This window comes from Phascolarctos cinereus, unplaced genomic scaffold, assembly GCF_003287225.1.
Source record: "Phascolarctos cinereus isolate Bilbo 61053 unplaced genomic scaffold, phaCin_HiC Scaffold_4;HRSCAF=312, whole genome shotgun sequence".
Lineage (NCBI taxonomy): Eukaryota > Metazoa > Chordata > Mammalia > Diprotodontia > Phascolarctidae > Phascolarctos > Phascolarctos cinereus.
The window spans coordinates 717,286,376-717,312,574 of record NW_027555847.1 but is presented as its reverse complement, the minus strand read 5'-3'; the positions used below and the strand labels follow the sequence as shown (position 1 = coordinate 717,312,574).

Sequence of the window (26,199 nt, the reverse complement as noted above, 5' to 3'; positions counted from 1 at the left end):
CATCCATCGCTTAGCACGGTGTCTGGTTCACAGTAGGCTCATAATGAATGCTTATTGATTGATTGGGGCTGAATTTGAACTTGAATCTGACTCCAAGGCCAGTGCCCTCTCTGCTGGCTGCCTCTATATGAACACATACATATACACAAACTAGAGATGAACTAGGAGAGAATCCCCAGATCTATTGAATGAGCTTCTCTGAGCCTCAGTTTCCTCCTCTGTGAAATGAGGGAGCCTCTTTCAACTCCAAATCTGCTGGGTTCAAGGCTGCTTGCGGCACAGAACGGGTAAGTTAACTGGGGTCGGATGACTTTGAGAGCCCCCGGGCACCCGCTGTCCTGCGGCGGAACGGCAGTCCGCATTGAGGGAGGGGCTTGCCACACTCACATCTCTAACCAGATGTTGGGGGGCGGGCTCTGGGGGGCTGGACCGCTCTCCTCCCAGGCTCCAGCTCCCACTGCCTTTCGGACATCTCAAACTGAGTCCCTCCGGCCCCTCATACCCAGCCCTCTTCCCAGCATCCTCCCAGTCACCAAGCTCACCGCCTCGGGTACCATCTTTGCCCTCTCTCACCTTCTCCCAATGAGTTCCCAGATTCTGAAGTCTCCCCTTCCATGACATCCTTCAGATAGATCCCCGTCTCTTCATTTACAAAGTCACCCCCCTAGTTCAGAGCCTCATTCCCTCTTCCCTGGACTGTTACAGCAACTTTCTGGTGGGTCTTCCTGCCTGAAGCCTCTCCCCTAACAGCCCTTAGAGATCATCTAGCCCAACCTTTCCCCCCAAAATTCAGAGGAGGAAACTGAGGCAGAGAGGGGTAAGTGAATGACCCAAAGTCACCCAGTGAATAGCAGAGCTACAGTAACTCAGTGCTGACCTGTCTGGTTCAGTTGCATTAGAAGTGTAGAGATGGATCTAACACCGTGCCTCAGTCTGCCTAGGAGAACCTGTGTGGAGGTGGGACAACGGGAGACGTAGGGAGAGGCAAAACTCTAGGGGACCCAAAGTGGACAGAGTGCGGCTAACTTTGGAGTCAGGAAAACCTGGGTTCAAATCCTGCCTTGGGCACTTACTAGCTATGGACTCTGGACAAGTCACTGCCCCTGCCTGCCTCAGTTTCCTCATCAGCACCTACCTCTCCAAGCTGTTACGAGCATCAAACAAGATAAAATGGGTGACCTTGAAAGCACTGTGTAAGTGCTGCCCAGTGTGATTACGGAGTTCGGGAGAGACGAGGCAAAAGGGATTCCCAGAAAGAAAACAGCGAGAGAGAGCGGTACCAAGAACGAGTTTCCTGCTGGCTCTGGTCAGCCTGGGGGCCGATGGGGTACTTATAAATAGACAGCCAGGGATGCGCAGGTAACTGAGCAGCTTCCAGTGTGACGGATCCAGGACCATCTGGCCTTGAAAGGGAGCCGGGCCTTCCCCAGCCCCAGACCTTCCTGGGGTGGGGCTGGGTGACCGCCGCTGAATGGGGCCCCTTGTTCTGCAGAGCGCCGGCTCCCCCGGCCCCGGCTGATCCACTTTGGCCCCCGTCGCCGTCTGCCCGCAAGTTTGCGATGCACTCCAGCGACAAGGCTTGTTGAACATTCAAACAGACAACCCGTGGGGCTCCCAGGGGAGCCGGCCGGGAGCAGACTACATTTTTCCATCCTCCGGGGTCTCCACCCCTCTCAGGAGTCAGCCTCCCAAGATCTCAAGCCAGCAACAGGACAAAGACCAGATAAGGGCTGTTTGTCTTGCCTAAGGCTTCTCTGGAAACTCTGCTCTGGTTTCAAGCCCTCCACCCCAGGTAACTCAGTTCTACTGAGTGCATTTGCTAAGGGGTAGATGATAAAACCACATTCCAGGAGTGAGGGAGCCTCAGGAATACACAGGGAGGGGAGGCCTGGGGCCACCCAGCTCCCAATGTGTTCCTTCAATTTATGGGACCTTGATGGCCTTGGCAGCCTTCTGCACCAGACACCCAGTGCTGAGGAGCTGGAAGGGGTCTTGGAGGCCATCTCTGTCTAATGACCAGGAATAAAATCTAGACCCTTCTCGAGTCAGGGATCCCTTCGAGTCTGGACCCCTCTTCAGAATCATGCTCGTAAATGCATCCGTTGTATAGGATTCCAAAGGAAATTAATTATATAGAAATACATACGTAGAAATATGTGTTAATTAGCTAATTGGCAAAAATATGTTTTTCAAAAAGTTCACAGACCCAGGTTAAAGACGCCCAGCTCTAGTCCATCACTCTCATCTCACAGATAAAGAAAGGGATAATGGATGAAGTGTAAGCCTTGTCCGTCTCATTAACAGCTCAGCCTCAGTTTCCTTATCTATAAAATGGGGATAATAATAGCATCTACCTCCCAGGAAGGATCAAAGGATGTGTAGAGTGCTTTACAAACCTTAATACATTATATAAATGCTAGTGCTATTAGTATTGTTATTATTTTTATTATTATTATTATTAAGCTGGGAGGGATCTCACAGGCCATCTGGTCTATCCCTCTTGTTTTACAGACAAAGAAACCGAGGCCCAGACAGAGTCTAAAGGATGCTAGGTCTAGAGCTTAGATGGGCCTCAGAGGCCATCTTAGGCCCACTCCTTTACTATAGAGAGGTTGACTGCTTTGCCTAAGGTCGGGATTTGAACTCAGGTCCTCTGCCTCCAATCCTAGGTTCCATATTGTTTCTCGTGGTTAAGTAGGTTGCCCATGTGGACCCAGCTAACTTGTATGCGAAAATCTTACATGTACATTTGACCAGGCGAATCTAGAGTTTTGGAACAGGCTGGATGAGACCTTAGCAACTGCCTAGCCTCTCATTTCATAGAGGCAGATGCGCAGGCCCCGAGACATCTTAATTGAAGACAGGGATGGAAAGACGATCGAAGATCTAGTCCAACGCCTTTGTGTCAACCCAAGCAGAAACCGAGGGCAACAGAGCTGAAGAGGCCTGCTCTCAAGGTCATACAGCAGTAAGTCAGTGACAGAGCCGGGTCTGCAATTCTGGATCTCCCGACACCCAGCCCAGGATGCAAAAACCATCCATAAAAAAGCCCAGTCGTCAGAATTTTAAAAAAATCTAAACCCTGACCTCCAAGAGAGGATGAGACTTCCTACTACCACCTGGTCTCCTCAAGCTCATGTCTAAAAGTTCACAAAGCACCTTCCGGTCTGTCCGCCATCTCATCTGATCCTCACAACCATCAAAGTGTTGGTGATGCTAGGCCTCTCACCCCCGTTTCACAGATGAGGAAACTGAGGCTCAGAGAAGTGACCCACTGTGGGGTGAAAGGGTGAGCGGGGTGATCCACTTCTTTCACAAAGAAGATCTGGCTTGAGTGGCCCCAGCTGCACGATTCTGGTTGAAGCCTTCTGCCCTCTGATCCCTTCTACCCTATCCAGAGAACTTCTATATTTAGGGCATAACCAAATAAAATTTCTCCCAACCCAATTTAATTATAAAATACGATGATGTAACATACACACATTTAATTATAAAATACGATGATGTAACATACACACATCACAAACCAAGTGACATCACAAATACTAGAGGTAACAGTGCCAAACTGCTTTCAAGGGTCCAAAACAAAACAATTTGTCCATACATGACTGAGCCAGAGAAAGGCAGGTGACTAGAAATATTTTTTTAAAAAAGGAGGAAAGAAAGGCTATACATACCTATTTTTTCCCCCTAAGCTAGCTAAAATAAAATTTAAGACAACCAAAATATGGTAAGGTAATCAATCTTTTTTTTTTAAATTTTTTAAAACATAGATCCAATTATTTAGAAATCCAGTTTGAGTTTGGGGAATCTAGTCTAGTCAAACAAATTGCAAGACTATGGAACTATGGTACCCTTCATGTCTGTGTTCTGTCCCCTGAAGACAGCCCCTAGCCTAGGTGACGCCCCATGCCTTTGTGTTTACAGACACCAAGTACACTTACCTCTGCACTTCTTGGCTTTGGCAGGTGGGGTTCAAAGGCACTGTGACTGACTGACGAGTGAGGTCACCTGGGTTCTAGTCTTTCCAAGCTCCTGGTTCCCTAGTCTCTCCCAACTAGATGGTGAGGTCCTTGAAAACAGGCTGGGGAAAAGCATGAAGCCAAAGCTGTGAGAGACTGGCCATAGCCTTCTAATTCTTACGAATTTTCCAAAAGCACTTGCTCTACTTACCCCAGAGGGCGCTAAGAAACTGCGGGTGGGCTGGGGCCTGTGTGGAAGTGCCCTTTAGTTGCCCCCAAGGCTGGATGGTTACTTTGTGGGGGTGTTCTAGAAGGACTCTCTTGTTCAGGTATGATAGGGTAAGATTCAATGGCCAATGAAGTGCCTTCCTAAAGCAAGATTCTTTGGCTCCTACTTCATGTAGGAGCATTCTGGTGAGTTATGTGTTGCGAGGTTAGGGAGGGCTCACTCTCAGGAGAAACTTGGAAGGGATGTTCTAGGAAAATGTCACATAACTTTGTAGCTCCTCTCTGCAGCCTACCTAATGACCTTTTCCCATTTATTTTCCCCTTTTCTTGGAATTCTAGCACCCTATCTATATGAGGCGAAACACTGGCATTCCAACCTATGGACTTCGGCAGTCCATCCTCCTTAATAAATGGCTCCAGGACTGTTACGTTGATGCACCCACCCTCACCAACATACGGACTTCCAAAACGTGTGCAAACTCGAACGTAGCTACAAAGGGAAGTCCCATGTCTTCCTGGGAAGTTGTCAAGAACCCCCTAGTTTCGAGCTCCTTCTCTCTGGTTAAATTAGTCCTCAGGAGGCAGCTGAAGGACAAATGCTGCCCCATACCTCCCAAGTTAGGTGGTGAGGGGAAGGCACAGAAGATTCCAAAGGTCAAGACCAAGGGGACTGTGGCAGTGAGGGCTGACCCAGGGGAGGAGAACAGAGAGTCTGTCCCAAACAAAAACAAGAGCCCTTCCGGGAAGCTGTCTGGCACATCGGATCCGATGAGGCCTACAGGACATAATAGTGAGGTAGAGGACAGATTCCTACATACTCCCTCCCCCCAGATTATAAATATGAAAAAATAACAACTGGGCAGACAGTCCTTACAATGACTTGTGTTTGGGGAAGGGCATGTTTGTCACATTGGGTCCTCACAAAGCCATGCCATTCTATTGGGAAAGGGGAAGATAGCTTAACACTCTTTATTTCACACACACAAGTATACCAGGAAGGGCCAGAAGTTTGGTGCTTTGCCCGAGGTCACAGAGGCAGCCATTAGCAGAGCAAGATAAAAGATTCTTAAAAAAAAAAAGTCAGACAGAAGAATATTGGCCTTTCAGTAGGGCCCTCTTAATCCCCCGAGACCAAATGTAAAGTCCTTGGGCGTTTAGAGATCTTCCAAACTTGGACCCTCCCTACCTTTGCCCTCCTGGTGGTATCCCCCCCCTCACATTCTAGCACCCAGCCACCCTGGCCTATTTGTTGCTCCTTCTGCACCCCTCCACCCATTTCCAGGCCTTCGCAGACCGTCCCCCGTGACTTGGGATGCTCTTCTTCCTCAGCTCGGCCCCTCATGATATGAGGCTTCCTGTAAAATTCATCTCCGATGCCTTCTTCTGCAGGAGGCCTTTCCTGTTCTCCCTGTCCACCTCTTTTCTATCTTGTGAGTAGTTTGTTCGATATTGCTTCCCCATTGCCCTGCCTCTCTGGCATATCCTGGCTGTGGCTCTGGACAAGTCATGCCCTCTCAGTGTTTTAGTTAACTCCCCAGACCTTATTGGCAGGTGCTGCCAATAAGCGTTGGTAGAAGGACCATCATCTGGTAGTTCCTTAAATCAGTGAAATCATGGGTCTGGTTCCTCTTCCTACTTTCTGTCCTCCTTCGTTAGAATGTAAGCTACTTGAGGGCAAGGCCTATTTCTGCCTTGTATCCCTAGCCTGGCACACGCTAAGCGCTTAAAAAATGTTTGTCTCTTGTTGACAAGTCAAAGAAATTGACCTTTCTGGTTCCTGAGACCGAATAATCAAACTGATTTTTCCTCCGCTTCTAGCTCTGACCTTTTTTCTTTCTTCCCTGTCTAGAGAAAAGAAAATCTAAATGAAGAAAGGGGGGCAGTCAGTGAAGATCTCCAATATGGGGCCATTACCCAAATACCCCCAGGAGAAATCGAGGGAACAGCCGGGAAAATCCAAGACGTGCCTCCAGAAAACAGGAGCTATCGACACTCCCAGGGGGCACTTGTTATCCACGGGCTCTCAGCTGAGCAATACACAGCCTTGTACCACTCAGTGGTGGAGCCCCTGCTGTGGAATACATCAGGGACCCCCAAGAGATACAGCCTGGAGCTAGGGAAGGTCATCAAGCAAAGGCTCTGGGAAGCCCTATGCAGTCAGGCCACGACCCCTAGCCCTGGAGCAGGCCCTGGGAGCTTCCTGAACAACGCCCTCCTGCCCGGGAAGCGAACAGGTCCTGAACTGGAGAGGGATGCCAGCGAGGCACCGGCAGCATCCAAGTGGCCGAAGACTGAGTAAAGACCGTGGGAATAGAAAGGAAGAAGAGAAACACCGATTAATATTTGATACTGTATGTTGGAAAATAAAAAACACCACTTGTACTGAGAAGGCGCCTTCCTGGTCTTTTGCAGAATGGGCCCAAGACTCCCTCGCTGGACACTCATTCCATCCTTGCCGCGAGGCTGAAGCCTATGGTCATGTGGGGGAGGGAAAGAAAAGAGAGGAAGGGGGCAAGAAGATCAGGGGTCTGGTCTCTGCCACTTAGCAGCTGTGGAACCTTGGGGAAGACCTTGCCTTCTCTGGGTTTCATTTTCCTCTTGGATTAATTGGGGCAGGGGTGCCCTGCATTACATTAGGGGGCCTTGACATTTTTGGGTCATGAGCACCTCTGGTAGTCTTATGAACCCCTTCTCAGAGTATTTTTACATGTATAAAATATAATACACATAAGATTGTAATAAAAAAAATACAATGGAAACCAAATACACTGAAATTCAGTTGTCAAAATATTAAAAAGAATTTCTCTACCTCTTCTCAAGGTTGGGAATCCTTGCATTAAATGATCTGGGAGACCCCAGCCCCTTTTTATATCCTTTAATTTTTTTTCTAGTTGTTTGGGGGGGAGGGGGGAGAGAACTGGATGGTAAGGGTCATGCATCAGGGCAGAACAGGGCATTCCTAACTAGAAGTCAGGCAGATGACGCTTATTAAGGGACATTTATAAAATAAATGTGGCAAGTCTGAATGACTCCACTCATCTTGCCACCTCTACCTCCCTAGGCCGCTGAGCCACGGGATCCTTATCAAGCTGCCTTGGTGTTCTGGATGGGTCCTGCACAGTCACTGACTCCCAATCCAATAATCAATGGGGCCCTACAGCCATCCCAAGCCAGGGAGCATGCCACTGGATCTCAGTGAAGGGAGGAGCTTGAAAGACCCTAACAATGACAGCTGGCATTTATAAAAACTAACTTTGTAAATAAAATGCGTTATGTACATTAACCCATTTAAACCTCGACCATGTCTGAGAAGACAGCGAGGTCCCTCCCAGGCCCTAGCGTATTTCTGTTGGGCTGGGACCACTGACTGTGTTTTACATAATGCAAACTGAATACATGAGACCACCTCAGGAGACTCATAATTTGCACTACCCAGGACCTAGCAGCACAGGCTTTATTTGTGGTGTACAGATGAAGAAACTGAAGTTCCAAGAGGTTAAGTGATCTATCCAAGCACTGCTGACCTCTGGTAAGGACCTCTCTGCACAGCACATTAATAAGACACCGGCTCATGCTCTAGAGCTGGAAGGGACTGCAGAGATCGCCAATTAACCTCCTTTATTTCACAGGAGGAAATATACAGGGCTTGCTGCAGGGCACATAGCTACTTTTAATGGAGAAAGGGTGGAATTTCCAGTAAACTTTCACAGCTGACCCTTTAGACCCTCTTGGTTTTTCTCAGAACCGCTGTTGATTTTCATAAGACAGAATGACAACATCTCATACATACTTGATAAAACTGTATTTTTTTTTTACAGCCTTTTGTACACTTTGTTACAAAACGGTAGAAGACTACAACTTAAATCATGTTTTTTGGTCGGCGAATATGCAGAATTTGGGTGCAATTATCATGTATTTACAGGGCCTTGGGTTAGTGATTTCCAATGATTATTCCAATAATGTCACACTCTCAACATAAGACATGGCTTAAGATAAATATATTAGTAAATAAATATTCTGAGAACATATTTCCATAAATGAAATGTGTTGCTATACATATACAGAATATACACAAGTTGTTTTCTAGCCTTTAAAACATTTTAAAAAATGGTAATGTTGGAGAAAGAGCCCTTTGACCAGTATTCTTACAAATCTTTACAGCAAAGTCTTTGACAAAACATTTTAAGTGCTATTGGAGAAAATTTTAAGAACATTGAAAATAGTTCCTCATTAGCCCAACACAACGGAGACAGTTTATATGTAAAGAATAGAAAAAAGCAGGACTGTTTAAAAATAATTCCATCATCATGATTTTCACGTTATTTGCCTGAAACCTAGCAGCGATTAGGGAAGGGGCTGTCAAGCGGAAAAATAGCTTTATACAATGGCTTGGATTGGGGATCAAGTGGGGGCAGACCCCAAGCCATGTCACCGAGGCTATACCTCATCAGTGGAAACCTTCAAACAATCACTTTTTCATCAGCTCCCCCACACAGAACGGAGAGGGGGCTGTGAGGCCTGGCACCCAGACCAGGCTGCAGGAGGCAGGCCCACACCCAGAGCAAGCACATCTTGACATCTGCGGCGGCAGTGGAAAAACTGATAGCCCCTGGATTCCATTTCCTTCACTCCAACCACCACACGCCACAGAGATTCACCTGAAAGAGGCTGCTGGGTGGTTACAGCACCTTCGGGCCTCAGATGTAGTAAGAAGTCGGAGTGGAACATGTTACAGCATCCACCTCTGGAGGCCTCACGGCCTAGCCAAAACACAAGCCCCAAACCCTGCCAAACAGTTCCTCTTTTTTTTTTTTCCCTGTTACTACCCCCTTTTATTAAGCAAAAACAAAAAAATCTAATGGATTTCCTTAAGCTACGAGTAGATATGCCCCTGTGCGTATGTATCAGTAAGGTTGCCACGGCCACGCTCCTTGAAGCGGGGAAGGTTGTGTTACTGTCTTCGCACTGGCAGGGCTTGGCATGGGGCAGGCGCCCGACTCGTGGGGGACTGGGTTGGACTGAATCCCCCAGTGTCAAGCTGAGCCTTTCTGCTGGCCCATTCTCAGGAGGCAGACCCGGCTGGGCTCTGGGGCTGTATTGGAAGCCCCGTGGAACCTGCCAAACGTTTTTACACTCTGCTGGGACCACCTTCAAGAGCTCTGGGGTCACCTCCACCCTGCGGGGAAGACTTCTGGGACCTCCTGCACCAATAAATCTCCTAAAATTCCGACATGAGCCCTCAGTGTCACGCTTCTGGAGGTGAAGGTCATGATCCTCCATTCTTCTTTCAGGATTACATCATCCCTCAGGGAGCCTGGATGGTGGACTTGAACCAAAACCAAAATAAAAGGGGGAGGGGGCGGTTCTCCTATCGTTTGGGTTTGGGGGCATTTTGAAACACTGCAAAGGCCACACCCACATCTCAACCGAGAGCAGCCTCTGGCCGAAGCGCCTCTCCCCGAGCCCTGGATCTCAAGCACTGCCGAGGCCCCAGAAATCAGTGCTGCCGGGCTGCCTCCTCCTGGCACACGCAGCAGCAGCCTTTCTTCCTCTCCCCCTTCCCCAACAGGCATTCTGGGGTGGGGTGGCCAGGTGTCCTGGCAGGCTACCAAGGCCCCTCCCAAGTTCCCTACAACAGATTTCCGCAGGTAAAGGGGGTGGGGGAGGGCGTCCGGATGACTGGTTTACTCTTTCAAACACTGGCTAAGAGAAAGTACCCTGGCGGACTGCCAGCCTGCCTCCCCAACGGGTGACCGTCTGCTGATCTCGTACCCTGAGCAGCTTCTTGGTGACCTGGAACTGCCTTTGGACACAGGAAGGGCAGAAGCTCTTCCTGCCCCATGTCCCCCTGGGCTGACTCTCTCTCACTGGCTCCTATGCATCTCACTGACTTAGGATGCACAGGTCAAGCTCAAAAGTAAGGCAATAAATGTAAATTGAATAAAATAAATTGCCTTTTAAAAGAGGTGACTAGAAGAGTTAGTGAACACTAACTGGGTTAATGTATTATTTCTTTTAAAAAAAATACAAAGGAAGGATGGGAGGAAAGATATCTTTGACAACAAAAAAAAGATCCAAATTCTGGATTGGAAATACCTCAGATTCTCTAATGAAAAAAAAATCTTCCCATAATTACTTGGATATTTCACACCCCCTTTCATTAAAAAAAAAAAAAGAATCCCTCCCACTGCTACTCTGGGACTCAAGTTGTCACCTGCCAAAGAAAGACAGCCTGGCTTTGCCTGGGAGGGAACAAGGAGGGCGGTTAGATGGGCATTCCAGCTGTGCCTGGCCCTTCAAGCGGCTGCTTCCATGGGAAACAAGAGGACCACAAGTGTGCTAGGCCCAAAAGATCCGCAGGGCCCATGGCACGTGCAGATATAGGTACCTAGCGCAGCTGAGGGGTCAAGACGGGCACACGATGCTGGCGGGATCTGTCCTCGGAAACCGGCACCCACATCCACAGCGGCAGGCACATCTGCATGGGCCCGAGGCCCAGACCTCGTTCCCTAGCAGCCATCCCCTGCCAGAGGGGACGGGCTCTGAGGAGGGCCACGCTAACTAGTGGGGAGCATAACTTACATGGACACACTCGCACACATGCAAGACAGCCCAGCCCCACTCCCTCCGGACCCTACCCAATCCGGTCACCTCCATGGTGGGGCGGCCCCACGGCCACTATCCTGGGTCTGCAGGGAGAGGAAGCCGCACCGCGCTGCCTCAGACACAGTGGCGACCCTCCCTAGTCCCCACGGCAGGTGTGAGGAGGGCGCTGGGCTTAGCTTTTGCTGACTAAAGCTGTACAAGCTCCTGTCAGCCTGGGGCTGCAGAAACGATCAGAACCCCTCCAGAACCTGGACGACCCCGGCCCCACGCCTGGCCTGGCCTCCAAGGGGTCCGAGGTTTGCTACCAGAACGACAAAGGCCTCGCTGCGTCGCTCCTCCGGTTGTACCCATGGCAGCAATGCCTTCACGCTTCTGGTTAGTTTTCTAAGGCAGGGAGAGCCCTGAGCATCTTAAAGGCCTGAACTCCCTTGGGGAAACAACAGTATCTACACAAGACACGGTTCATTTTAATGCAGTAGTGTGAGAGCTTTCTTTTCAGCAAAGTTGGTAAGTTCAAGATTTTAAAAAATATATATTTAAATAAGACTTTTTACATTTACATAGAATATTTTTTTAAAAAGCAGAGAGCTCAGTCCTGCCCCAGTCTGAACCCCAACGTGCACACTTCAGCGAATACAAGAACAGGCATTCGTGTATAAAGGGAGCGGGCTCAGGGCGTCGTGTTTGGCGCTGGGCAGGGGGTCAGGTTTTCAAGGGCGGTGCTGCCACATTGGGGCTCACATTCTGGGGGAAGGGGGAGGGCTGGCTCTCCATATTACCACTTTTCTGTTTGTCAAAGCTAAAAAAAGTTCTGCCTTTTTGTTTCTTTTTTCTTTTGAAAGGAAGTCAAACAATTTGGAGTCTCCACCGAGTTGCTGTTTCCAGCTAAAAGTCCATCTGAGCTCAGATAACTCTGCCACTTCTGTCCAGTGGTGGGTGAGGGTGAGGTCCCAGGCCTGGGAGAGAGAACACAGGGGTCAGACAAACCAGAGTACTTGACCAGGGCACATTTCAGCCAGGCAGGAGGGGTGGGGGAAGGGTTCAAAGGTCCATGAGATCCCCGAGCCCCCCCTCACTAAAGCTCCTACAAGGTTCTGGGGTAACCCCATCTCCAGAGGGAAGCCTGAGGTCCCTCAGCCTCTTACCTGCAGCCTCCGTGGGTGCTGCCACCTCCAAAGAGTCCCGGGTGGCCCGAGAGAAAAAGGCCCTGGCTTCCTCCTCATGTGGAAGCCGGAAGGCACCAGCCTGGAAGCCCAGGTCTCTCTCCTCCTGGGCCTCCCCAGGGCCTTGGTGTTGCTGAGGGACTGACTCAGGGGGCTCATCCCAGGAGCCGTAGCGTGGGGAGCCTTGGCAGTCTGTGGGCAGGATCACGTCACAGTCCACGTCCTCAGGAATGATGGGGACACGCTGGCCCAGCTCCCGCGACCCCAGATAGCAGCTTGGCAGGGTCTCGTCGGCGAGCGTGTAGCGCACGCTCACCGCATAGTCCTCAGTGTAGCAGCTGCTGCTGCTACCGCCGGGGGCCCCCTGCTTCTCTTCATAGAAGTAGCAGGGGAGGCCCCCGCACCTCACCCCATCTGTCCTCCGCAAACGGTCCGGGCCCACACAGGAGGCTCCCGCACCAGGCTCCAGAGCCGGGCGAGGGGCCTCAAAGCAGCACGTGCACGACGGGTCGGGAGCCACCGCGGAGGCCTCTGGGCCCCTCCAGGCCCTCCTGATGTCCCACGTGGCCCCCGGAGGAGCCTCAAGCCCCCCTTCTGAGGTAGAGCTGCTCACATCCCTGGGCTCCAGAGAGGAATGGCTGCTGTAGTTGACTTCGAGGCTGCAGCTGGACAGCTGGTCCCCGGAGGGAGAGGCTGCGCCAGGAGCCGGGAGCTCCTCGTGGGGGAGCCCTTCCGGGAGCACCGTCGGTCCCCGGCTCAGGCTGCCCCCCTCGGCGGTCCGGCAGGGACTGCGGCTGCGGTAAATGAAGGGGTCGTAGTCGCTGCTGAGCGAGCTACGGAAAGTGGAGCAGCTCCCGTAGACGCCCTGGTTGCTGACCTCGGTGCAGTCGACCACTGAGTCGCTGGAGGAGCAGCGGCACTGGCCGGAAGAGCCCCCGCTGCTGCTGCTGCTGTCGCTGCCGGGGCAGTCGGCCAGGTAGCCGCTGCACACCGAGCGGTGGCCGTGGTAGCAGCTGAAGCTGGACGTGCTGCCGCTCTCCAGGTGGGAGGGTGGCGCCACCTGGACCACGGCAGGGAAGAGCAAACTGCTGCCGGGCTGGAAGGCACGGGAAGGACCCTGAGGAGCCAGGCCGGGAGGGACCTGCGCCTCCTGCTCCGGGTAGCTAAGGCCCTGGAAGTAGTAATGCTGGTACATGGTCTCATACTGGGAGAGGCAGGCGGCCTTGGACAGGCCGCGCCCGCTGAACTTGGACCTGCGGAAGGCGTGGCCTGGTGCGTAAGTCCTGTGCTCCAAGCCGCAGCGGTGAGGGCTCAGGGCATGGTCCAGGGGCAGCGGCGGGTAGCTGGGGAGGTAGGCTGGGGCCTGGCCCGCGTACAGGCTCTGCTCGCCGTGGGGGTCGACGGTGAGCAGTGTGATGGGGTTCCCTTGAGCGTCCATACTTGTGCGCATGGGATAGGCCGGGATCTGGCCGGTCCTGTGCACTCGCCCCGGATAATGCACTGGTAAGATGACCCTCGGCTGCCGGCTCCGTGCCGCGCTGCTGGGCTCTGAGCACCCAGGCCCTGGGTTTCCCTTTTGTTCTAGGGGAAAGGGAAAAAAAAGTGGGACATCTGTGGAAAGAAACCAAGGTGGGTGACCTCACAGCTAAACCCAGCCAGGTCCCTCTGGTTCCTGATAGAGGCCCAACCAGAGGTAAAACGGGGCCAGCACACCTGCAAAACGGCTGGCACTGTTCTCTGTTCGAGGAGTGACGTTCACTCTGGCCTGCTGCTTTGCCACCTGGAGAACCAAGGAGGGCAGAAGAACGGCCCACGGCTTGGGTGGGGCCAAGAGCAAACCAAGGATACTCCCACTTTGGCCCTCCAGGCTGACCAGAGGACATAAGCTCAGGAGGGTCCGCTCCAGCTGTCCAGAGTGGAGGCCTGACGTTATGGATGAGAACCTCCCAGGCTAAGGAAGGAGAGCCACAGAATGAGGTGGGGATCTGGCCCTGCAGCCACAGGTGGTGACCGACACTCGTACCCAGGAGACCCAGAGCCCGGGAGCCCAGGGGCTAAACCGCCCAGGCAAGGGCCGCCCTGAGGGCAAGCAGCAAAGCCACCACTAGGCTTTTGCTTTCTCAAGCTGCCTTCACACACTTGCTGACTGCCTCTTGGGTGTCGTGAGTGCAGGCTGCCGAGGACGGGAAGCCAGAGTGGCTGAGGGCCCAGCCCATCGAGCTACTGGCAGACGGTATGGGCAGGCCAGTGGCCCTGCCAGGCCTCCCCTGCACACCAGCGAGCCCTACTCACCTATTATATTGTGACGGCAATGGGGACAGGTGTGGTGCTGGAGCAGCCAGGGATCCACGCATTTCTTGTGAAATCGGTGAGTACAGGGAATGACCCGGAGCTCCTACAAATGTAAGAGGAGAACAACATTCACTTCCAGAATCCTGGCTCCAGGAACACCCCCTCGGAGGCCCTGGTGCTGCTCGGCCCCTTGGAGGGCTGCAGCCTGTGCCTCCTTCACCATTCCCAGGCTCCGCCGCCCCACCCTCAGCAGGCTGGAGAGGTGACCTCCCAGCACGAAGCCACATGCCCCCGAGCCGCTGGAGACTCCCCCGCACTCTTCTGGGCCCAAATTCCCTCATCGGTAAAATGAGAACAATGACCCTTCCACAGCCGTCCCCTCAGCACTGTTAGGAGCCGCATGCTCTGTCCACATTAAAGCCTCAGGGACACTTGTGAAGGAGACACCTGACAGAGGTCCAGGAAGTCAGAGGGGCTAGTGTTGACCTAAGTGTCCAAGGCTCAAGTAGGTCCCTGAATAATTAAAATGGGACAGAGAGAACAGGAAGGGGCCGGTGCAGGCCAACGCAGCAGGCCCCCTCCTCACTGGCTGCAGAGGCGCCATCTGAAAGGCTGCCTGAGGCTGATGTGGCCTGCACTGACGCCCAAGGTCCAGGATCCTGGAGAAGCTCCTTCCATACAGAACCTCTGCCCTTGCCCCACTCCTCGGAAAGCCCCTTTTCAGCATGTGCTAAGGCTTTCACGTGCATGCGGCGGGCCACAGAGGGCTGCCGGCCTCCATCTGAAAAAGCCCAGCACAACTTTGGCTCCGGGGGACCAATGGCTTAGCCACAGCTGTCTGCTAGATCACAAGAGGTCTTGGGACCTGGGTTCACGCAGGAATATCGCCCCAGGGAAAGCAACACGATGAATCTTTGAGACACTGAAGTGAGAAGTCAAAAGGGGCCCCACCTACATTTTGATCAAAGGAACAGAATTCTGGTGGTGAAAATGACATGAGCCATCATGCCCGACCCTCTGCGTGTTACTTACAGCATTCCCCAGTCAGGCAGCCTCTGCTGAAAGCCCGCCGAGTAATGGGGGAGGAGGTTACCGCTGCCTGGGGGGCCTGTTCCACGCTGGATGATTCCTCACGTTAGACTGACTTCTGCCTCCCCGGGGCCTCCACCTACTGGTTCTAGCCTGGATGTTCCAGGGGGTGAGAAGGTGACGCTGTCCGTCCTAACCTGGATAACGCTCCAGACCTACCCAACTGCATACAGGCACCGAGTGACAGATGTGCCCAGGGACAAAGAAGCTCCCCAAGGGCAGGGCAATGACTTATTTCTGTCTGGCTTTACTGGTGAGCCAGCAGACGGAGGTGGAGCGGCTGCCATTCACTCATCTTTCAGTCATGGCCCCAGCTGGGGTCTTCTAGGCAGAGATACTGATGGGGTTTGCCATTTCCTTCTCCAGCTCATTATACAGAAGGAGAAAGAGGCCAACGGGGTGAAGTGACCTGCCTAGGGTCACACGGCTAGTCAGTGTCTGAGGCTGGATCTGAATTCATGAAGACACACACCATGGCGCCACCTATCTGCCCCTCTCCCCCCCCCCGCCCCTCTTACCTCTCCGTCAATGTACTTCTCCAAACAGATGGCGCAGTCCGAGGTGGAGCTGCTGCTGAGGGTGTCCAGGGCTCCCCAGCTCCCTTCCCGCGCGCCTTTACTCTTCGCCTTGAACTTGCGGGTCTCCATCTTCTCCAGCGCCTGCACGGCCAGCCTGTTCATGGAATTCTACAAGGGAGGACGACGCTGCCATCAGGATTCTGCCATGAAAGCTTCCCGACGAGGGGGACCACACCCCAGTGCTCCTGGCATCAGACACTCACAAGCTCAGCAGCTAAGCCACACCAGAAGTTTACCGAGAAACTGCCAGGTGGGGAGGGTGGACACGGGCACTAGTGGGCACTGCCTTCAGTAAAAGGCGCGGGCTGCCTAGGACATCTCGCTTGGTCACCAACTGAGCTCCCCGGAGAGACCTGCACTTCCCCTGGTTTTTTAGTGGATGCAATCCACGTGCGACTCATAGGTCATCTCCCAAGTGATGATAACCAATCAGGTTTATCACAACATCCAATACAAGGCACAGCTGCTGACAAATTACATACAAAACTCTGATTTTGACATTTAAATTTCTTTTAAATGACTCACTTCTGCCACAAAGAAATACACAATCAGGCAATGGTAACCAAGCTTAGACTTCAAGTGACCACTGTCTGCTTCATCTCCGCAGTAAAAAAAAAATAATAATAATGATAATAAGAATGATAATAAGAATGAGAGACGGTCCTAGCAATTAAGAAAAAACCTAAAATTATCATCACCCAAAACTTATTTTTTCAGAGGAAATAACCAATCCTACCAGCCAAAAATTTAGTCCTGAAAGGAATGATACAAGCAGAGAACATCCTTACCTTCCCTGGACAAAATGTCCCGTGATATTAAGCTGGACATCACACCTACAGTATGGCAAAAGTTTTGCTAAGATGAAAAATTGTTTATATTTACACATCTGTTTCTGAGAGTTTCAAAATTCCTAATCATTGTGTCAATTCACAAAGTAAGTGAGAACTATTAGAGATCTACCCAATTTGACAAGTTAAGCTCTCTCAATGGATATCCTACTGGAGGCAGCAGAAGAGACAGCTAGCAGGATATAGGTGGGCAAGTTTTTCCAAATAATTAGTTTTTCAAGGTTTTTCAAATAATTACTTTCAGAAACATGGCATTTTGTATTAGACATAAAATTACGCTGGTAACCCTAGAACATTTCCAAAAGTATACAAATATTCAACTTTTACAGTTGTGGGGAGACTTGTCTGTTTTCAGCCAAATCACATTTGACTATTTCCTCATCAAATTCATATTACTCTGTGTGTGTGTGTGTGTGTGTGTGTGTGTGTGTGTGTGTGTGTGTGTACACATCTCCATTTTAGATATCCATACAGAAAAGTTGCCTCTTCAAAAATCTTAGCTAGGGACAGAAGGTTATTTCCCTAATGTAAGCTCAGTTAACATCTTTGAGGTGACCCTAGCAGGAAGCCTAGCAAAAAAGCTGCAGAATTAAGAGAATTCTCTGATCTGCTAAGGTTCCATGGGTTCAGCCTTTCAAAGCTAAGCGCATTCCCAACAACAACTGGTTCCTTCTGGACCAGAGACGACACCACAATCTGGAATGCCGTCCCTACAGCCTCTGAAAGCAGGGCAGGACAAAGGCAGGAATGCCAGCACCCCAAGGACCAGTCAGCAAGGGCTCCGTCTCTGCCCCATGCCCACACTGGCCTCTCAGCAGCAGCAGCAGCAGGGCATCTATGAGGCTCTATATAAACAGTACCACAGAGAGGGCAGCAGCTTGCTAAGGAACGTGGGGAGGACTCTTCTTAAACTGAAGCTCAGCACAGCCATCACCCAGACTCAGAAAATTCTGAGTAGTTCAATTTACTAGCAGGGATCCCCCTTCATTATGCTGTTACAAGATGGTGTCCTGACAATGGGATTGTTTCTCCAACTAGAACCTCTGGCCAAACCCATCTCTCTCCACAGGCCAGGCCCTGGTCAGTACAGCTGACTGGTGCTATGGAAGGGCAGCATTTTCTGCAGCAAGACAATTGCTGAGGAACACAGGGTTTTTTCCTATAATTTCATACCAGCACAGATTCCAGGTTCTGGATTCCCCTGCCTAGAAATCCTGCCTTTTTAACTGTGTACAGATGCATGTGCACACATGGGTGGGGGCACATACACATGCACGCACACATGTACACACAGCGCGTGCTGTTTATCTGGGATGAGTGAGTGCAGGACTCACTTTGTGTCTCCCCCTCAGAGGAGCAGATGTGTAAGGGCTTCAGAACTTTAGACCCTGCTCTACAGCCCTCATCCCTACTGAAATTAAGAGAAATCAAGCTCTCTGTTTTTCTGAGGGAGAAGCTGTTCCCTGCATTTTAGAACAAAGACCATTATCAGGACTTTCAGGGAGGTCGGGTTCTGGGCAGGGGAACAGAAAGAGGGCAGCTGGGGTCAAGAGAGCTGAGGTGGGGTCCTAGTTCTTGTATTTCTTAGTTTTATAGGTTTTGGTCCAGTTACTTATCTCTTTACTCTTGTAAAATGGGGCTGTTAGCTAATCCACAGGGCTCGCGATGAACCACACAAACTGTGCTGACTGGATTCAACACAGATGCATATTCTCCAATCTCACCTGGACCGTTGCGGGTACAGAGGCGATCCTTTTATTCCTCTGTCATGGGTTCTATCCCACTCCCCAAATCAACTGCTCTAAGCTTTTCTTCCCTTCTCCAGCCCCCTCCCACCCTCTGAGCTGAGCACCTCATACTGGGCAGGAAAAAGAGGCCTCTGCCAGAACTCCTCATAGCTCCTGGATAATCCCTCCTGACCCCCACCACTCTCTCCTTCATTCTCGGAAAGAGATTCTTCTGTCTCTTTTTTAAATAAATCAAACTAATGGTGCGTCTATTTCATGTATTTTTTAAGAACCAGCTCTTAGTTTTGCTTATTAGCTCGACGGGTTTTTAACTTTCAGTTTTGTTAATCTCTCCTTTGACTCTCAGGATTTTTATTTTGGCCTTTAACAGATCTTTGGTGTGGTGGTGGTGGTGGTGGTGGCAGTGGTGGCGGTGGTGTTCAGTTTTTCATATGCCAGTTCATGAGTCTGCCTTTTCTTTTACTGCAGTGAGCATTCAGAAATAAAACCTGCCCCCAAGCGCTGCTTTTGCTGCATCCCACAGATTCTGGTGCGTTAGTTCACTGCCGTCAGTATCTTTAAGGACATGGTCGTTTCTTTGATTTGTTCTGTGACTGGCTCATTTTTTTGTGGTTCAATCCTGTCGGACTCTTCATGACCCCTTTTGGGGGTTTTCTTGGCAAAGCCATTGGAGTGATTTTGCCATTTCCTTCTTCAGCTCATTTTACAGATGAGGAAATTGAGGTAAATGGGGTGAAGTGACTTGCCCAGGGTCACACAGCTAGTCAGTGTCTGAGGCTGATTCTGAACTCAGGTCTTCCTGACTCCAGGCCTGGCACTCTATTCACTGCGCCACCCAGCTGCCTGTTCTTCAGAATTAAGTTACTTAGTTTTATGATTGCCTCCCATAATTCACTTAACTTTTCTCTTAAGAATTTAGATGCCATGCCATTTGGCAAATATATATTCAGTATTGAGATTCAATATATTGTCCATGGTACCTTTTAGCCATATGCGTGCTGCCTATTTCTCTCTTTTTTTCTTCTATTTTTGTTTTTGCTTTATTTGAGATAATGATTGCTACACCTGCTTTTTTTTACTCTGGCTGAAGAATAATATATTGTGCTCTAGTCCCTTATTTTAACTCTGTGTCTTTCTGTTTTAAGATTATTATTATTTTTTTTTAACAAATGTATTGTTGGGGGGGCAGCTAGGTGGCGCAGTGGATAGAGCACTGGCCCTGGATTCAGGAGGACCTGAGTTCAAATCCGGCCTCAAACACATAACACTTACTAGCTGTGTGACCCTGGGCAAGTCACTTAACCCCACTGCCTAAGCAAAAAAAAAAAAAAGAGAAAAGAAAAGAAAGAAAGAAAAAAAATGTCAAAAATTAAAAAAAAAAAGCCAAACAAATGTATTGTTGGATCCTGGTTTCTAATCTTTTCTGCCAACCTCTTCCATTTTATGAGTGATTTCACCTGACTCACTTCCTGTTAGAAATCTATCTTATTTGCTTATACATTTTCTTCCTCCCCCCCCCCCCGCTTACCCTTCCTTAAGAATGTTTTACTTAGATTGGCCAACATGACAAAACAGGAAAATTATAAATGTTGCAGAGGATGTGGGAAAATTGGAACGCTAATACATTGTTGGTGGAGTTGTGAACTGATCCAACCATTCTGGAGAACCATTTGGAACTATGCCCAAAGGGCTACAAAAATGTGCATACCCTTTGACCCAGCGACAGCACTTCTAGGGCTATATCCCAAAGAGATCAAACAAATGGGAAACGGACCCACATGTACAAAATATTCATAGCAGCTCTTTCTGTGGTGGCAAAGAATTGGAAATTGAGAGGATGCCCATCAATTGGGGAATGGCTGAGCAAGTTGTGGCATATGAATGTAATGGAATACTATTGTGCTATAAGAAATGATGAACAGGCTGACTTCAGAAAAACCTGGAAAGACTTGTATGGTCTGATGCTGAGTGAAGTGAGCAGAACCAGGAGAACGTTGTACACAGTAACAGCCACGTTGTGCAATGACTAAGATTGTTAAACTGAACCCTTCTCAGCATTACGAGGATCTAAGACATCTCCAGAGGCCTCGGGATGGAAAATGCTGCCCACATCCAAAGAAAGAACTATGGAAGTCGAATCGCTATCACTTATTTTTACCTTCTGTTGAGTTTTGTTTCCTCTTTCTGATGGTTCCTCCTATTGGTTTTAATTTTTACTTACAACTTCACTAATGTGAAAATGTGTTTAATGGGTATGTAAATGTAAAGCCTATATCAGATTGTGCACTGTCTTGGGGAGAGTGGGGGGGAGGAAGGGGGAGAAAAATTTTGAACTCAAAAGCATATGGAAGTGATGGTTGATAAATCAAAATAAATTAATAAAATTTTAAAAAAAAAAGACTTTTACTTATGCCACTGACTCCCTTAATCTACCTTCCCTCTTATTTCCACTCTTTCCTTTCCCTTAACGTCTTCCTCCTGCTGAGAAACATGACTTTCTTCTACCCAACTGTGTCTATGGGTATTCTTCCCTCCTTAAACAGTCCGGATAAAAATGAGATTGCAGTGTTGCCCACCTCCTCCTCCACTGTATGAACTCTTCCTTGTGTGCTTCATTTACGTACGATAATTTTCCCCATTCTTCCTCTCCCTTTTCTCATTGTGTTCCTCTTCCCCATCTTTCTATCCTTCTGAGATCATTCAAACATAACAGAATCACACCCAGGCCTTCTATCTAATTAAAACTCCCTTTATGACCCCTGGTGATAGTACAGTTCTGAGGGGCTGCATTTTTTCTCTCCTCATATAGTAATGTAAACAATTTAACACTTAGTTAAGTCCCTTGTGATTTTTTTTTAAACTAATGTTTACTTTTTTATGCTTCTCTTGAGTCCTGAGTGTGAATATTAAATTTTCTACTCAGTTCTGCTCTTTTCATCTGGAATGCTTGAAAATACTCTATTTCATTTTTTCCCCTGTGGGATTATATACAGTTTTACTTTCCAAAATCTATGTTTCTTATAAGTAGTGGCTGCTTAATCTTGTGTGCTCCTGGCTGTGTCTCTGTGGTACTTGAATTCTTTCCTTTTGACTGCTTGCTGTATTTTTTCCTTCACCTGAGAGCCCTGGATTTGGGCTATAATACTCCTGGAGTTTTTAATGTTGCTTTTTTTTTTTCTTCAGGAAGTGACTGGTGGATGCTTTCAATTTCTACTCTGCCCTCTGGTTCTAAGAGAGCATTTCTTTAAATATGATGTCTAGGTCCTTTTTTCAGGTAGCCCAGTGATTCTTAAGTTATCTTTCTTCAACCTGTTGTGTAGGTCCATTATTTTTCCTATGAAATACTTCACATTTTCAGTGAGAAGAAGTAGGAGAGCACTACACACTGCAACAGCAACACTGTGTGATGATCCACTACGCATAAATTTAGCTCTTCTCAGTAATACAATGATCCAAGAAAACTCCGAAGGACTTCTGATGGAAAATGCTATCCACACTCAGAGAGAGAACTAGTGGAGTCTTTTAAATGCAGATGGAAGCAGACTATTTTCACTTGTGTGTGTGTGTGTGTTTTTTCCTTTCAGCCTGTTTCTTTTTTCACAATATGACTAATATGGACATGATTACGCACACAGAACCTATATCAAATTGTTTACCATCTTAGAAGAGGAGAAGCGAGGGAAAGATGGAGAAAATCTGGAACTCAAAATTTTTTTAAATGAATGTTAAAAATTGTCTTTACAAGTAATCTGAAAAAATAAAATACTATTAAAAAGAAATAATTCATATTTTCTTCTCTTCTGTTCTGTTGACTTTGTTTTATTATTTCTTGATGCCTCATAGTGTTAGTAGCTTCCATCTGGCTAATTCTAATTTTCAAGTAAGGTTCCAGTAAGGTTGTGTACTTCTTTTACCAAGGTGTTTATTTTTTCATATCTTTCTTACATAGCTGTCATTTGTTTTTCCATTTTTTTTCCTCTGCTGCTCTCATACGCTTTAAAAATTTTTTTTTTTAAATTTCTTCCTTTAAAAATAAACCCAAACACCTTACCTCTTTTAGGAATTCTTGTTGGGCTCACTCTCCTCACTCCTTTACTTTCAATCTTTCCCTATTTATTGGCTCCTCTGCTACTTAGAAAGATACCCAAACCTCAGGCTTCCTTGAAAAACTTTCAGATACCCCTATCATCTCCTCAAGCTACCATCCTGTATCTGTCACCATCTCAGCCAAACTGCTGGAGAATTCTGGATGGACATTGTCAGACACACCTCTCATTCCAGCTCCTGGGAACTCAGAGGCTGGCATATCCACGTTCTGAGCTACAGTGGGCTGTGCGTATTAAGCTCCTGGTGGTGGGGGGTGGGGGGTGGGGAGGAGTGTTTCCTCCTCTGGGTTTTTGTGACACTCCCTCACTGAAGTGTCCATCACCTGTCTGGCTTGGCTGCTCCCTCATCCCCAGTCTCCTTTGTGGTTTTACCACCTATACTATGTCCGAGGCTCTGTCCTGGGCCTTTTTCCCTTTCTACATTCTTCAGTGACTTTATTAACTCCCATGAGTTTAACCATCTTTCTATGCCAATGACTCCGTAATCTCTCTCTCCCAAGCTCCAGTCACAAATAAACCGCTTTCTGCATATTTTGAGGCGCTACGTGCACCCTAAAATCACTATTTCTTCCCAAACTCTCCTCTCCTCCAGATATCCCTATTTTTCTGTCAAAGGTAACGCAATCCTTTTAACTATGTTCAAAACCTCAAAAACCTCAGTGCCCACCCCATCCTCTCCACGATCACTCACCACCCTTTTTATCCATTCAGCGGCCAACTCTTGTCATTTTTCCTTCACAACCTCTCAGACAGCCACTAGCTGCTGTCAGATCCCACCGCCTTCACAACGGTCCCCTCCTCAGGCTGCCTGCCTCAAGCCTCTTCCTCTGTCAGTCTGCCCCCCACCTTGCCGCCCCCAGGACTTTCCCCAAGCATAGCTCTCCCCATGTCACTCCTCTGTTCAACGGCTCACCCATCCATCCATCACCTCTAAGACCAACTATCCTCTGTTGGGAACCAGCCAGTCCCCACCACCCTTTCCAGCCTCATCATCCGTTAGTCCCTCATCTCTCCTCTCTACACTTTTGCACTGGCTGGACCCCACACCTCAGCCCACCCTCTCTGAATCCCTGACTTCATTAACTTCAGCTTGAAGCCTCTGTGGACTCCCCAGCTCCAGGAGGGGGTCACGTATTTCATTCCTGGCCATTTTCAAACGGTGCCCCCTGCAGTCCAGGCCTTCTCTTCTGTCCCTCTCTACCTCTAGAGCCCCTGGATGCATAATTAGAACGTGAGCTTCCTAAGGGCAAGAACTCTTTTGCTTACTTGTATTTCTATCCCCAGCGCTTAGCCCACAGTAAGTGCTTAATAAATGCCTTGTCATTAATGCACGCATTGTTATTCTAAACCCTCCCCTCTCTGCATACAAACTTCTGAGGTAAAGGAAGGTTTCTTCAGCACAGCGCTTATTCCATGCTCAGTGACTGCTAGCTGGGGGAGGGCCTTTCACACCTACAGGCCGGCATTACCTGGCTGCGTCTCTGCTTCAGCTTGATTCTGACGAGGAGGAAGAGGCAGACCAAGGAGACCACCACAAAGAAAGCCAGGAAAATGCCCATGTCAAAGTACTCAGTGGGCTGCTGGGGGGAAAAAGAAATTACGGTTAACTCGCGGCTGTGAATTTCCTCATCTGTTCCTAGCTTCCCCTCTGCCTTTACTCTGTCCCTGAGCACGCAGGGATCATGACCCCAGACCCTAAGGCACAGGCGCTGGCCCTCAGCCTCGAGCGGGCCTGCGTCGGTGCTCTTCGCTGCGCTGGGCAGTGGCGGGCTGGCTCTCGAGAACCAGCACCAGAGAACAGCAAAGATCCACCCTACGGCAAAGCCCTGGCAAAGAAGCCCGAATACTACCTCTGCAGGACAAAGGAGCGAGTGCCATGTTTGAGGGAACAGTGATTACTGGCCACACAATTAATGCTTACAACAACTCAGAAAACTGTACGCTGTCTCCATAAATACCAGCTTTCACTGCTGTGATTCATGTTTACCAAGGTGCTACATCTCTTTTTCTCCTTTAAAAGGAAGCCAGCCATCCAGCTCATCAGTGACTGCCTTTAGTTTGAAGCTCTCTGTCTCCCCAAGCCTAGAAGACCTCTCTCTCAGGAAAGAGAGGCCAGCGGCTCGGCAGGTAGCCGGCGTGCTTCTGAAGAGCCCAGGCGCTTAAAAGCTGGGGGATTCTTTCAAATAAAGGCGAGGAAAGTTACGTGGAGCATCCGTCCCCAGGCCACACAGGCCTCCAGGCTGAGGCTTGGGACAAAGGTGCCAGACCAGAGTCAGAGGCTGTCGGCATCCTTCCTGCCCATACTGAGGCCAGACCCTGAACTGAATTCACCGACTTCCTGGGAGGAAATGAATTTCTGTCACTGCTAAGGACTAACTTTTTGAAGGCGTTAATCCCTGGGTCAAAGGATCAGGGGCTTAGGGCACCCAGGCATCATCAGAGCTAGGTGTCAGAAACAATTCGGCCAGCGTGTCGGTAAGCACAGGGTTAGCTGTGTTCACAGCAGGATCTGGAAGATCCCGGGGGGCCTCACCCGGGGAGGTCGATGCTGAATCCTTGCTCGAGCCACCTTCTGCTTGTTGACGATGTTCATCAATTTGACGGCATCAGCCCCTTTCACGTACACCACGGGCCTCTTCAGTGGATCTTCTGAGCCCTGGTTCAGCTAGGGAAGGAAAGATGATGCCAAGTGATGGAGTCACTCAAAGGCCCTCGAGGAAAGCGGTTAAGAGGGGAGGGGCAAAGACAGGCCACAGGCCTTTCCTAAACTGCCCCACAGCCAGGGTCCTGCTGCTTTCCTCCAGCTCATTCTTGGTAGCTGGGGGCCTTAGGGAAAGGCAGACTTGGAGACTACTGAGGGGCAAAGATGTGGCTCGAGTGGCATGGCCAGATGCCCGGACACAAAGTATATCCTCAGTCCTTGTTCATTTTAACAAGATAACAAGCACACTAAGCCCCACAGGCCTGGCCTCTGCGCCTCTCCTCTATTCTGGAGACTTAAGGCAAGGCCACGGTCTCCTACAGAACGGGGAGGCCTCCAGTGTGAACCAGAGGTTTTACCTGGTCAATGGCATCTGGATTTTCTGAGACATCAAAGATGACAGCAGTAGCTCCTCGCTGTACAGCTCGCTTGGCCTGAAAAGACAACATGGATTTATGCCCAAGACTTCTCACCCCTTCGAGATGCCCACAATACTCTTCCCCCAAGGAATTCTTTGTGGGAACTCCTCCGCATCTAAGGAGGCCAGTCCGGTGACAGACATGCACAGCCTCTGTTCTCAGCCTTCCCAGCTGAACAGGACTGCCCGCCGGTAGCCACGCTCCAAGCACAAGAGGAAAGTATCTGTTGGGCTGAAGCAGCGATTTGGAGGGTCTACACTTACTGATGGTGGGAATCAATAGTTATTCTAATTTATCATTATATGTTTCCACTTAAAAATAACTAAAGATAAAAACTTTACTAAGCCCTACCCTAGGCACTGTGGGGAACACAAAGAAACACAAGACAAACTGCCTTGAAGAATCTTATCTAATTGTGCACACCTGCACATAATTCACAAGCGAAGCCCGGACGGACAT

The 26,199-nt window shown here is 49.4% G+C and overlaps 2 protein-coding genes across 3 annotated transcripts in view; one reads left to right on the top strand and one right to left on the bottom strand.

Annotated features, from left to right (window-relative positions):
- Positions 1-306: 306 nt before the first annotated feature.
- CUNH22orf31 (chromosome unknown C22orf31 homolog) lies at positions 307-6,571 on the top strand. The gene is made up of 4 exons (XM_078151845.1): positions 307-550; positions 1,493-1,548; positions 4,530-4,985; positions 6,040-6,571. Exons 1-4 carry the CDS (start codon positions 307-309, stop codon positions 6,487-6,489), a joined length of 1,206 nt encoding a protein of 401 aa, XP_078007971.1. The 3' UTR covers positions 6,490-6,571.
- Positions 6,572-7,973: 1,402 nt separating this feature from the next.
- Positions 7,974-26,199, bottom strand: part of ZNRF3 (zinc and ring finger 3) — a 200,910-nt gene continuing 182,684 nt past the window's right edge. Inside the window, exons 3-9 of one of the 2 annotated variants that reach the window (XM_020996553.2) lie at positions 25,681-25,755; positions 25,154-25,285; positions 24,090-24,200; positions 15,859-16,026; positions 14,252-14,354; positions 11,942-13,540; positions 7,974-11,752 (exon numbers count right to left, since the gene is read on the bottom strand). In XM_020996553.2, coding sequence (XP_020852212.1) covers positions 11,700-11,752; positions 11,942-13,540; positions 14,252-14,354; positions 15,859-16,026; positions 24,090-24,200; positions 25,154-25,285; positions 25,681-25,755 — 2,241 coding nt within the window. In that variant the 3' untranslated portion in view covers positions 7,974-11,699. The remainder of the gene's footprint in view (positions 11,753-11,941; positions 13,541-14,251; positions 14,355-15,858; positions 16,027-24,089; positions 24,201-25,153; positions 25,286-25,680; positions 25,756-26,199) is intronic. The other variant, XM_020996554.2, reaches the window with a different exon arrangement.